The sequence below is a fragment of the Procambarus clarkii genome, chromosome 74 (genome assembly GCF_040958095.1).
Source record: "Procambarus clarkii isolate CNS0578487 chromosome 74, FALCON_Pclarkii_2.0, whole genome shotgun sequence".
NCBI lineage: Eukaryota > Metazoa > Arthropoda > Malacostraca > Decapoda > Cambaridae > Procambarus > Procambarus clarkii.
Genome location: NC_091223.1, coordinates 14,601,078 through 14,615,737, shown reverse-complemented (window position 1 = coordinate 14,615,737; position 14,660 = coordinate 14,601,078). Strand labels below are relative to the sequence as shown.

General features: G+C 35.7%; 1 protein-coding gene across 2 annotated transcripts in view; it reads left to right on the top strand.

The window, feature by feature from the left end:
* Positions 1 to 14,470, top strand: part of LOC123767345 (cholinesterase) — a 42,351-nt gene extending 27,881 nt beyond the window's left edge. Inside the window, exons 6-13 of one of the 2 annotated variants that reach the window (XM_045756961.2) lie at positions 175 to 342; positions 551 to 752; positions 954 to 1,144; positions 2,437 to 2,580; positions 3,766 to 3,926; positions 4,347 to 4,548; positions 6,102 to 6,217; positions 11,317 to 14,470. In XM_045756961.2, the coding sequence (XP_045612917.2) occupies positions 175 to 342; positions 551 to 752; positions 954 to 1,144; positions 2,437 to 2,580; positions 3,766 to 3,926; positions 4,347 to 4,548; positions 6,102 to 6,217; positions 11,317 to 11,887 (1,755 nt within the window). In that variant the 3' untranslated portion in view covers positions 11,888 to 14,470. Of the gene's footprint in view, positions 1 to 174; positions 343 to 550; positions 753 to 953; positions 1,145 to 2,436; positions 2,581 to 3,765; positions 3,927 to 4,346; positions 4,549 to 6,101; positions 6,218 to 10,896 lie in introns of both variants that reach the window. The other variant, XM_045756962.2, reaches the window with a different exon arrangement.
* Positions 14,471 to 14,660: the final 190 nt, after the last annotated feature.

Here is a 14,660-nt window from a genome sequence, read left to right as displayed (position 1 = left end):
CCATTTTCATTTGCCTTGGAAAGCCTCAATAAGTCTTAACAGGTTTTCTGTTCTTTGAGAATGGGAAAACATCATGACCAAACCTGTTACTGTATATGTTTATGGTCAACATATCATATTGTATAAAAAAAATACAGTATAGTTTTTCTGTATGTGCTGCATATTATTTTTCAGAGTGGGTCTCCACTGGCAGATTGGGCAGCACTTGATGATGTTTACAGAGTGCAAAACACCTCTCGTGTTTATGGTCTGGGAGTTGGCTGTACGGTTGAGTCCTCCTACAAGCTCCTACAGTGTCTAAACCGTCGCAGCTACGAAGAATTGGCTTCAGCTCCCATCACAGTATGTTTGTCATCTGCTAAATTTAAACGAACAGCTAAGCCTGTGATGTTAAAGAATTATAATTTGATATTTAAATATAAGAACTATATATATGCATAAATATTTGGATTACAAAATAACTGTATAGTACTTGTTATAAAGAAATTTGCACATGTTTTGCTAAAGAATTAAATTTGTCCTGCCTAAATGTGTGTCATTCCTGATGTAGCCAGATATAGGCAGCTTTGCTTGGGGTCCTGCTGTTGACGCTAACTTCACAGTGCCTGGAGATGATTGGTACAAGGACTGGAAGGAGAGAGATTGGCACATTCTACCAGAACTGCCCCTGGCTTTGTTTATGAAAAACCACCACCATCCACAGCTACGCTACCTCACTGGGGTCAACAGAGATGCAGCAGCCAACATGATTTGTAAGTACCCCACAGTTTCGTTTTAATGTTGTCAGAGAATCATAGTTCAGTTAATTTAAAATGTTATGCTGTACAGTTTATCTAAAAAATGAAGGCAGATTTTTGCATACTTTCAGTTGATAGTACCTTAGTGCATTATATAACTACTGGGGTCGTGTAATTTTTGTCTTAAAAATGCTCTGCATGCTTTTTTACCTTCAGTTGAGGACAATCGCTTGGTGCGCGATCTTCATGTTGTCACGGAAGACTTCTTCAATCAACGGATTAAAGACTGGGTCAAACACTATAATTACTCTCTCAACCCAGAAGGTGCCTATGATGCTATAAAGTGGATGTACACGTATGGTCCAGACCCCCACAACACTACTCACATCAGGGAGGAATATGTCAAAGTATGTAGCATTAAGGATGGTTAAAAGGATATATTGACTTTACCATGGAACTTGAATATTTTATAGGTGACACATATTTTCTTTTCATTTACAAGAAAGTTTTTAATGATTTGAACATACTGTACAATATACAGAATTATTCAGCTGCCACACAGAAAATGTTAAATTAGAAATAATATTCAGCAAATATTGATTTATTATACTGTATAGTACTTGTTTCTTTGTTTTGAAATTAAAGGATTTTGAATATATATCTACCTTTATAAATTATTTATTTCACAATTGCCTTCATAAAAATTAGGCATTGAATGTAAATAAATGCTACTGTACTTTGTGAGCAAAATACTTGATTACCTCTTTACTCCTGCCCTTGGTACAACAAAAGCTGCTTATGCACAGGTAGGCCATATTCATATTGGGTCATAGTGGTGTAAGAGACACTGCATACTACATTATGATCCAACTCATAATGACTTTAGATGGTGCATTCATTTGTACTCAGAGCCTTTTCAGTTAAGAATATCACACTTTTAGGCCATGCTGGTAACTGGGGTCCCAAATGAATTGGTCATATAGGCAAGTCACTGATTTCCAGAAGCTGAAGCTTCCTAAGAAGCACCCTGGAAAGTCTGGAGAAAGTCCTAGGAGCTAAATTTGGCCTGAAGGAGAGTGCGAACCCCAGTCAATCCCTACCTTGGATAGGAACATGCAGGAGGACCCACGAATGATTTGACAAGATATATGGGTTCAATTCCCAAGGTTGGAGGAGATGCTCGAGCACATTTACTTTCACTCGGTGCCTCTGTTCACCTATAATAATTGGATACCAGAGTTACCATATTAGACTGTTGTGGTCACATCCTGGAAAAAGTTGGAGGTTAGCCAAGAGAATGTTGATAATACTGCTCAATAGGTTTTTGTCTCTGACAGCAAGAAACAAAGTAAAAGATTATCCTGCTTTGGAAGAATTTGTCATCACCAAAGGGTATGAGTACAGTAGAACCTGACCCATAGTGAAGATCTAGTGTCTTCCTTCCACCAGTATGACCCCTACAATGATGTTTGAAAGATCTCAGTTGAACCAGTGCAAAATGTTAACCTGCCAAGACTGCATAGTATTGTTCGTGGGTACAATAGAACCTCTTATCAGGAAACAACCCAGTTATACAGCTCTGAACAATACTGTTCTTATGCCATAACTTGTATGAATAACTGTCGTTTGCATATGCTGCAACAAATTACAATTCTGTACTATCAAATTTAACATAAAATAACTCTATGTTTGCTTTCAGATGCTCTCTGATGCACTGTACAAGTCTGGTGTGGATCAGCTAGTGAAGGTATTAGTTAATTCCACCTCAAAGTACAGTGTCCCTACCTATTACTACCTCCTCAACACAACAGTAGAGGCTCTCAAACTTCCATTTTGGAGAGAGGTTAGTAACAATCATTGTCTTGATTGGTATAGTAATAGCAGTTTAGATGAATCATGCTAAGGAAAGACTGCAAATATCTTATGTTTGCTACTAATTAGTAGCTATTCATCATGGGTTGCCATTGAGAACTGCTAGTATATGGTAGTACAGTTGGGTTTGTTATTTACTCACAATTGAGAATTTTTGGTTCGAATCCCAGGTGGGACAGAATTAGTTGGGTGCACGTCCTATCACCTAATACATATGTTCACCTAGCAGTAAGTAGGTACTCAGCAGTTAGTCAGCTTGATGTGGGGTTGCATCCTGGGGATCAGTAATTTGACCTTTTTTTTTGGGGGGGGGGAGACCTCAACATAAGCCTAACGTGTATAAATACACGCTGGCTGCCTGTCTTCCCCCCCCCCCCCCCCAACGTTATGAATTATTAATCATCACTGTTTAAATGATGCCATCTTATCAGTCGGTCTTTCCTTGAGCCATGATGTTGAATTTTGGTGCATTTCAGCCACATAAGTAGCTGTGACTTCGACTTGCATAAATGCTGAGTTACATATGGCAAAATTAGCAGTGAACTCAACTTGACCATGAACTAAAAAATTATATTGTTCCACATTGAATCATTTTATAACATGTTTCCTTTACTTAATTATTTTTTTCTATATAAATAATTAAAATATTCATAGCTGTGACTGATAAGGATGATTATTACTGTGTAAATATCCAACCACTTGGACCGATTGGTACAGTGATACAGCCGTGCTTCGTGCAAGTCGGCACTTGATCCCCATCGGTCCAGCTGGTTGGGCACCATTCCTTCCCTCCATACTCCTATCATGTTATCATATTCCTTCTATATGCATTATAGCCAAACTGGCTTAGCATTTTTTGTAGATAAGTCTTCTGTATAAAGTTCTTATTTTATTTGCTCATAAACATTTGTACATTAAACCTATGCACACTACATCGTTTAGTTCGAAGATTTATTTTAAATTGTGTAATGTTAATTTTAAATCTGTAATTGTTAACATAAAATTTATTATGGAAACCTATCACTCCTATTTCTGTCCCTGATGGTTGAAAACCATATTTAGTAAGTTAAACAAATAGATCTTTGCTATATTACAGAAGTTTTTTCTGTGACTCTCTAATGAAAGTATAGTATATACTCTATTCCCAATTTTGCAGATTCCCAACAATATTGAATTCTACTTCCTCTCTGGAGCACCATTTATGGATCCAGACTTCTATCCAGAAAAGTTTCGTGTGTCCCGCGAGCAGTGGGGTGAGGGAGACCGCAACATCTCAGAGTTCATGATGAGGACCTTCGCTAACTTTGCCAAGTGGGGGTAAGTTATGTGCATTTAATGAAATGCATATAACAAATTGTATAATGGAAACATATTATTAATATAGTCCTTAATAAAATATTCTAACGCCATAAGGATATACTCAGTAAGTATGGAATAGTATCTGTAGTGATCCTGGGGAAATGGTTGTTACAGCCAAGAGTGTGTATTTACTACATAACATAAACTGATAACATTATACAATGTTTGACTTCAAAGTACTTCTACAAGTATTTAATTAAAAAGTTAAACTTTTATCAAAGTTTATAAAAGATTTTATAAAAATTAAAAAGTTTTTATTTAATTAAAAAGTTAATAAAATATGAGCAGATTATTAAGGTTACATAGTTTTCATGGAAGTTTAAATAATTAATTATGTTAAAGGGAAATCAAATAAGCATGTTTTGACATTATTGTCAGGAACCCAACACAGACTCAAGTTGAGATCCTGAAGGTGAACTGGGAACCAGTCCTAGAAGGAAATCTGAAATACCTGAGCATCAACACCACCTTCAATACTAGCATGCACTATAACTATCACCAGTCATACAATACCTTCTGGACCATGTATATCCCTCAAGTTGTAAGAGAATGGGTACCAACTGTCCCACCGCCAGTAAATGTAAGTATTTTTGATACTTCATATTCTATATTCAAAATATTCTGAAACAGAAGATGTGGAACAACAATTATTAGAATAATTTAATATTAATGTCTTTTTTTTTTTAAGAATTACTTGTACATCATCCAAATGTTTATAAATTATATGGTTGAGTAATTACCGGTGAATTTTTATTGAATGTGTATGATGGAATTGAACCCACATTCCTAAAATCCTCGGGCACACACAGGCTTGATTTCACTGTATGGTCTCGATATTTTTTTTCATACATTAGTGTTCTTGTGATGTCATTGTACAGTAATTACTAGGTTTTTTTCATTCTCATTTAAATTTTTATGGGATGGAAAGGATAATTCATAGGTGTTCATGGATAAAATATTACTAATCATCTAGTCATCATTTCTCTGGTTCATATTATCATCAATGATAGAATCTGCAGACTCCATTATTATTTTGTCTTAAAATCTGTAGTTCTTGTATTGGAGTTATTAGCACTCATTACATATGACTGGATTACACCTTAATTCCCAGACAGGGTTGCTTACAGTACCTTACAGTATTCAGGCAGAAGGTATTTTATTGTCACTCTCTTCACGCATCCAGCTGCATGTTTGGCAAAGTGGCTCATGTATACTTCAGTCAGGAAGGAAGGAAGGTTGAGCACTGTTGAACTTGCTCAGTATCTGGTGCCAACTCGATCAACCTCACCCACATTTAGGGAAATCTCTCGAGTCTTAAGAGGCTTGTATATCAATACTGTATTTGCAAGTTGAGTTATGGGAGAAATACTGGGGCAATGAACTGAAAAAAAAGGATAGTGCATGCAGTGTAGACCCAAAATACAAGTTAATAATATACAGCCGCCTTTACATAAACTGTAATAAAGGATATTAACTTCATTTTCACCATACCTGGAAATGCAATACCAACTTGTGCTCATGGTACCAGGTAGATCTGGTACAAGTATATGAATTGGTTATTTTCTCATAAATGCACAGGTATATTACAGCTATATTGGCTGTCAACTTGTGCTTAGAGTAATTGTTTACATTATGGATTGCCTAAAGAATACAGTATAAAATTAGGATTGTTATATAGTATTAGTAAAAAACATAGGTATAGTAATTTAAAATATGAATGATTTTGCTGTTGACATCACATTAAATTTGTGTTTCTCTTTTTATTTATATTGAATGAAATGTCCTCAGTTTTACATTAGCAAATACAGGGACAAGCCTGGATCAAACTCACATTGGATGCAGCTCTTGTAACGGAGATCTGATTTCACATGATTTAGATAGCTCATCAGCAAGCCGTCTCTGTGATAATAATTCTGAAATAATCTGAAGTACGGTATCCCTGTTGCATGTTTTATTCTATCTGAACTATATAGATAAATATACATTTTATTTGTAAATAAATATACAAGGGTTAGATTGCAGAGTTTGTTACAGGAACTATTTTATACAAGGTTTCTTAGCATGCACAAATGTGACTTATTATTCAGCACTGGAAAAAGAAGAGAGAATTTAAATCATATTTTCTTCCATCAGCCTTGGACACAGCTGACTCAGCCTATTGTAGCAGCATTTTATGGGACGCTGGCATTTTGTGTGGTGCTGCTTGTCGTCCTATTTGTGTGCTGTGGCCTGTGGAAGTCGGCCAAGAGGTATGTTTCGTATTACTCTACCATAAACTCTTAGTTTAGTGTCAAGCTATTGTATAGTACGAGTGTTGTGGCGTTTTAAATTGTACATACTTAAACGTTAACGATATACAGTACTCTGTTAGTTAAATGTTAACAGCTATGCAATAGCTAGTTACTGCATAAATGTCAGTAAATTGGCTTAAATAGCCACTTATTTTCTGACCATTTTATGTAATATATAAAATACACACTTCACCGTGTTGTGTATAGAAGAGTGGGAGGTTTCAGATGGTTTCATTAAATGATTTGTGTAAAATTGGTTATACTGTATTTGCCTACAGTATTTTAATTGTGCCATAGGATAGCTAGATATCTTGGACACATTGCCTATGACTTTGAAAGAGTCCACATTACCAACATTAGAGGTAGAGTGGTAGTAAAATCCTGTTTCGGGTTACCTATTGCTCAAAATCGTGCAACATTCAGAGGTCCTTAAATTGATGAACCCTATATTGGTAACCTGACTAGGGGGTTAAGATAGACCTATAATTAAGCAAGTAGCTGTTTGAAGGTACTGTACTACATTGAGGTGCATTTGCCTGAAAATAGTTAACAAATCAGATGCAGATTGGAGCAGTGCGAGGTTTAAGGCTTGAGGCCATAATTATATTCAGTACAGTACTGTTTTGTGTTAATCCCCAAGAAGCAGTATATTTGTGGCTGGGAAGTTGTGGTAGTACATGCAGTACTGTTACTTAATAGTAGTAGAGCAAAATGCTACCAGTACTTTCTTTTAAATACATTAAAGTATTCTATAAATTTTAGGTCAGAAGTCTCCTTTACATTCATAAAGTTAAAGACTTGGTGGAAGACTCCCAAAAATTTGCATAGATAGTCCAAACACTACAAAAATGTCACTAGAAAAATTATGGCATAACAATTCACAACAAACAACAAGATTCAGTCTGGAGGTTGCAGGACCCATTTTTATCACAAGAGCAACTGTCTGAACCCTCCTTGTGTCTAAACACATGCTACTCTCGTGTACTGCTATACATAATGCTTGTTAATGTGTGTATACACACAATGAAATCACAATAACGTGATCTCTATGAGAATCTTTTGAGCATATTGTGATCAGTGGGTAAGACTTGCATCTCGGGGTAGCTTAGGATGCCGGTTCAATTTCACCCTCCTGCTCTAAAGAGTTTCTAGTGTGTATAAGTATACAGAACTAGTTTGCTGGTTAATTCATCAGATTTGTGAACTGCTTCATATATGGTATAGGAATGTGTACAACATTTTAAATTCAAGTATGGCAACTATCCATATACAATTTATATTTGAAAAGCTCATACTGTATATATCCATGAAACACGAGCACATGGTTGACCTGCTCCCAGGCAGCCACTCACTCCTCAACTCTCGCTGTGCTCATGTGAGAATAACGAGTACTTGTGTGTGTCACTAAAGTCTGAAAGTGTTAAGGTTGTTGTGGTGATTGCATATGAGCCATTTGTTGACAGGTGGAAAATAATAAGAGAATTTGTCTGGTAGTTTTTAGAAGTGAGATTGAGGTTACAAAAAGTAATAATCTTTTCAATCAGTCTGCCTGTCCTAGCAAAGAACACCCTCATAGAAACAATTTGGCATTCATTTTCAAGCATAATGTAATCAATCTATGGAAACTCCTACCCATTGAAGTCATAAAGACAAGCACAGTGCTCATTCAAAATAGTGACCACCAGGTAAATATTTATACTTGAAAAGCCATAAATATATAAATACAGGTTTAAGTATGGAAAAGCTGCTGGCCTTGATTAATTAATTTATATAGTTGAGAAAATGAAATGGAATAAGTGGATTTTTTATTTTGTTTATGCTGTGTAGCATGGTAAAGGTAGAGGCAATCATATGAGGCATTTTCAATCAATGCCTCATATGATTGAAAAAATCAATTTCCTAATTCACACTAGAAACTAGCACCAAGATTACAAAACCTAACACTTTTTGATTTTGACGGCTCATAAACTATAATAATGCAAGTTTAGCCGCCATGATTGAGGAAAGGCGCATGTGGACACGTAAATGCTTAACAAATCCTGACCCTACTCTCCATAATTTAACATGTTGGTTTTGGTGAATTAAGTAGTAATATTTGTAATTAATAAATCATGGTTGTTTCTGCTAAATGTGTTATGGAGTTTTAATAGGTTTGTGTGAGAATGGAGTATTACAGTTTTGCTTTATAAAACTCTTTGTTATCAGGTAAGAGCATATTTTGTTGTTATTCATGTAACATTTTTTTTTTCCCTCAAACTTTCATCATGGACTCTATTTCTAGGTTACTAACCATACTAGAGGTTCCACTTACCATATATAAAGTACAAGCAGTACAAGCTCTGCTTGTACTGCTATATGCAGTATACAGTACTGACTTTCAGCATAATGGGTAGTTTCTGGGAAGCACCTACTATTTTACCATTGTTGTGCATGTGTTATTGTAGAATGTTCATCTTGTTATGCTTGGCGCTACATAGTTTTCTTGGCTTAGCACCTCTTTTGATAATTAGTATAATGTATACCCAGAAGCATACTGTGTATATAGCATTATACTGCTATATATACACTATACTGCTATGATGTATACACATCAGTATAATGTTCACATATACTATTGTATGTACAGGCAAATATACTGTTTTCAGAGGGATCGGTCCCAGGAGCTAATGAATAACTTCCAAATATGACAGCCCAACCCAAAAATTCCCCATATGGTAATTTTTTTTTTTTTAATTTGTTTTCTGAACACTTGTTTATATTTCCATCTTGCCTTATTTTTTTAATAAACTGGCTGGGTTGATGTACAAATATACGATACAGTTTTCTTGAAAGGGAAAATACAGTACATGATACTACAAGTGCAGTATCTTAAGACAAACGGAAAGAGATATCACATCAATTTTGGGGGCCACCATGATTTTTAGTACATCAGTTTTTGGCCCAATAGGACTTGCACATCAAAATGGGATGTACTAATCAAGAAGATGGTCGAGATGGCTGGTAGACAAGTGAGCTAGATGGATGGATGGCTGGCTGGCTGGCTGGTGAGCAGACAGGTTGGGGTGGGCTATGAAGGAGGAATAAGTGGGCAGGCTGATTGGGTGGTGTAAGGCGGGTGGCCCAGATGGCCGACAGGCATGCAAGCTGGGTGGATTCCTGGCTGGCAGGCAGGGTGGATGGGTGGGCTGGGCTAGATGGCTGCCTGGACATTTTGCCAGCTGGTGGGGAGCAAGTAAATGGGTGGGGGTTTAGCAAGCAGGCAGGATGGATGGATGGATGGATTACTAGCTGGTGAGGTGGGTGGACCAGGCAGGCTGGTGGGCTGGGCTGGTGAACAAGTTGGTTGGGCAAGCAAGGCAGATGGTTGGCATAATGGTGGGGGAGCTTTTTCTGTTTGGGTCTTCTGTTACATTTGGGCAGTTTAATACATTAGCTCGATTACGTTGCAAATGCTAAAAAGAATGGACTGGCCGACTATGCCTGCCTGCTCATCCCTCCCACCATCCAGCCCGTTGCCCTTCCAAATATGACTAAAAAGTTACCAACATTGGAATGAACTGAGAATACTATATTAGTCTTATCAGCACCATTATAAACAATAAGCAATCATAATGTCTTCTCAGACATAACATAGGATAAAAACCCACATGTGTATTTGTTAAATTTATGAAAAGAATTTACAGTCCTTTGCACTCTGAGTGCTTTGTCTAGATCTGAGTATGTGATTAGGCCAAGACTTGTACTCAATGTCTAATGTCATTAGATGCTGAGATGTAAGTATCACATACTCAGACCGTGACAAAGCACTCAGGAAAGTGTGAAAGACTTTGTCTAAATTCTTTACATAATTTTCACAAATACACAAGTGTGGGTTTTATCCTGTTGTAAACAATACTACCTGGCACACGCATCTAGGCAGCCAATCCTGCAAATATTGGCCTAAACATCTGCCCAGCCAACTTAGGGAGCATATTCATTATTTCCGAATAAATGACTTAGCAATCTGTAGCCAGAATACGAGGGGTAAACAAATGAAACAGCCGAAAGCAGTATCATAGCCTGTAAATACTAATGTTGTAAACAGCTTGCATCCCTTACCCAAGTTTAAACACCCATCCTTCAAATTTAGTTCTGCTTTTACATAGTTAAATCTCAACTATTACCATCCACAGCTTAAAAGCATGACTCCTAATATTTTTAATTGACATATCTAGAGATTGAATGCTTAGTCCAGGAAAATTTGTTTATAATTTTTTCTTTATGTAAAACTGCTGTACTGTAACTTGGAAGTCATGTTTGTAAATGTACAGAACATTTTTAGTTAGTATGATACAGCATTCTTATAAATTATATACATCAGTGAATAATCCTTTGATATTAAATGTTGGCCTTTAATTATGTTGCATTCAGATTCTAAGTGCATACAAGTATTAAAGTCTTGGTAAATTGTTACATGCTAACTCTTACAGCTTTTATGAAAGCATGGTACTTAAAAACAGATATTCACTACAAAATTCATTAGAATGATTATATAATGAATGCATTTAAATTAACTCCAGTTAGTATCAGGAATATAGTGTCACACTTTACTTCTTGCTTATTGTACAGTATATACTAAACTTATCCTCCTGCCCCAGACAGCGGAGCAAGGCGCTGACAGATCTGGTGTATTACAAAACGGAGACCGAGGCTCTTAGCACTGATGGCCACAATGGTGATGTGCGAGAGTAGAGCCTGTATTTAACAAACATGGACACACTCCCTTCTACTCGATCTGTGATACCACGCACCAATGTTTACCTATGCTTCAACTAACAATTGTTTGCTGTAATTTAGTCTTGCGCAATTAACACTTGCTTCTTTCACTTTGGTTGTTGTTTTCAGATGGCTATACTGTATCATTGAAAAGTAAAATAAATACTTTACTTTTCAAATATGATAGAGCTTTAGAGATGGAGTCCATGTCTTGATGCTGCTTATAAATGAAATAACTGTGTAAACACTTCTAGAGCAACAAGACAAGAGGCTGTGTACTTCACCTCTCATTCTCTCTCCAGACAGAGAAACAAAGCCTTGGATGATCTCCAGTATTTCTCAACTGACAACATTGGGCCTCCACATGAGTCTGAAGATTACAAAGTAAAAGAATATCTAGATAAGTTGTCTAACAACAACCACCAGGAACAGTCACGTTCAGTCACTCCCAACACAGTCACCACTGAAACCGCAGATTTCTCAGAAAATACCATCCTTAAATCCAAGGAGCCTTACCGTCCAGGTTACCAGAATTCTAATATGGCAAAATCAGTGGATCAGCTTGATACTCAATACCGTCCTCCTCAACATACTCCTATTATGTCAAGATCTACAGACAATATCATTCAGAATTACCAAGGAGGTTATGGAAGGACTGGAATGGGCCCAGAGTTCAATGTAAGACAGCAGCAGCGACCTATTACTCCCAATTCCATGGTTCACTCTGAGCCTAATGATCGGCCATCTCGGGAACTCATGACTATGCCATTAGTGCAGCAAACTGAACCTAAAGTAAAAATTCCAGTACCTGCTATGAGGACTTCTGTTGCCACCATAACCTCAACAACTGGCCTCTTGCACACAGAATTGTGATCTCACCTCGTCTTCCACTCAACAGTGGTTTTCTCTTATGGCATTTATAACAGTACCATGAATTATTAACTCTTGTAATAACCAAAATTAGTTCTGACCACTTTAGTTTTTATGAACTCTTGCAGCTGGACACATTTTGTTGCAAATGATGCCCCCCTCACTATTGCTCTTCCAAGTGCCAAAATTAAAGTGTTGAAGGCATTATATATGTACAGTATATAAAATAATTGATTATCTTTCCAGGTAGACAAGAAATGGCCTTGTGTGTGTACTTTAGTTTATAATCAGTTAGGTAGTGTGATGTATAGATCCGGGCAGTGAAGGTTGTAGGGCAAGAGGGCGGCCATGGGAAAGATCAGCTGAAGGTAAACTGACAACACTTGATGTAATCATACATTGTAAATAGAGTACGTCAAGTATTACTATAGTTCATTTTGTTTTTTTTACATGTCCAAAAAAAACAAAAACAAAAAAAAAATTGTTGTTTGTGGTTGTATGTGTGATCTCATCTAAAATAGTGTGGATTTATGACTCATATTAGTAGTTGACCATAACAAACCCCAATAACATTAGTCACAACAGGTCACAAGCATTATATAGTAAGATTACAGTAATGTATACAAAGGTCACATACAGTACTATAGCAAAGTTACCCAAATTTTCAAATTGATTTGCTTTTTGTTGTCTAAACAAGAAGAGTATACTGTATTAACACTACAAAGTAATGACTAGTTAGGTTTTGTCAAATTTGTGTAACTTTACCAAGTATTATTTATTGAAGTTTCTTGACATTTTATGAGTACAGTATCTCGAATTTACTTTGATATATTTTCCAGATTAACTTGGGTCTTGGGCATTGTTATTGGAACTACAGCATACCCATTAAGCAAGTATCAATTGAGTAAAATTTAACAAAATTATTCAATTGAACGTTTATCTGTACATCGTGCAAAGAATTAAAATGCGCAGAGATGTTAACATTCACTTAGACCAGTTAATAATCCATAAGAAACCAGCATTAACTATGCAACATCTATCTTGGTTCAACAAAGTCTGATTTTTGGTTACATAATAATAGTCAGCCACTTGACATTTTATTTAGGTGGCTTAAGTGTAAGATAAGGCCATCAGTTCTTGTAGGAAACAATAGCAGAGAACATTAAAATTTGAAGATAAAATAATATACCAGAACTCAACTTCACCTCTGCCCATGTCTTATGCATTTAAATTTTATTCTATTAAGTACTTTGTATATTTTTTTAAGAAAATTTAGATGTATATAGGAATAATTTATTAAGTAAGAGTATATTTAAATTAAAAAAAATTGTACTGTATAAGGACGTTAAATAATAATTTGCTGTACTTATAATATACTATTTGACAAAAAGAACTGATAAACAAGTTCCCCTCCCTATTACCTTGACTGACTATACATACTACTATAATATGTACTGTACTACTACCAAGGACAGAACTATAAAGTTAAGAGTAATCACTGTAAGTAATCACAAATTTCTTTCAGTAGCATGTTATGCATCATTTTGTTCAGTTGATATTCTTAACCATTTACACTCCTAAAATAAAATACAAGGTCTACCATATGTGCATTTAAAGTAATTACAAGAAATGATAGTTAACAATATGTAATGAAAACAAAACTGTAAATATGAATACAGTGCTTAATTCCACTGTATAGTGGATTGCTGCTACAGTGTAGCTCAGTCTAATGAAAAATCAGACTTAACAGAAATGGTATCTGAATTAGTAATTATCAAACACTAAGCCAGGCTAGCTAGAGAGCACTCAGCATCTGGACAAGATGAATTTGACTAATTTCCAGTATAAATAAATTCAACAAAATATTATTTCATCCAAATGATTTCAATATAAAAATGCTAAAACCATGCCATATTATTTCCATTACTTGCCACACTTAGTGTGGTGTGTTAGTAATGACTGGATGCAATGGAGCGAGTACAGAACCAATTGTTTCATTCAAGACCGAATCTACTGTATTTGTATAAATCTATTTTCTTATTTGTATAGTACATATGACTATATATGACTGTAGTTCAGTACTGTACAGTGAATGGTGGTATGTCAGCACCTCAGACTAATGATACATTAAAAGTGTTTGTGAAGCTAATACCGTAATTTTATCAATAGGTCAAGCATTAGAATATAAGACTAAAAAGAAGTGTGTGCAATCTAGCATCTCTTATTGGGCATGTTATATTCTTTGCATTGTCCATTCATTCTAGGTAACTTACTTTGGCACAAAATATCCATACCTTTCATGGAGTGTTTAATTTCTGCAAGGTTGAAGCATCAGCTGGTATCAGTCATTAGCTTATGCAATGGATAAAATACTTGCATATTACTAAAAAGCTCATTTCTACATTAGCTGCCCATTTTAGTATGTAATATACAGTATTGAATGTTTTAACTATGAGTTCTGAAAGTGTGTTAGCATGATGTTCAAAACATGTTATGAAGTTTCTTGGTGTGAACATGTTTAAGTCTTTTGTATATATATATATATATATATTCTTCTAAATTTTGTAAATAAATGTCTTTTGTATACTACAGTTTAATTATTCTTACCTCTGTCATAAAAATTATGCAAATAATGATATAACTAGGTAAGTAAGATTTAATAACAGCATTCACACAAAGTATTAAAAATCAATGTTTACCTAGATTAATAGTACAAGAATGATGGTGGCCCAGGGCGAGTGGTGTGCTGAAAAGTTGACAGGTAGTTTGCTACGAT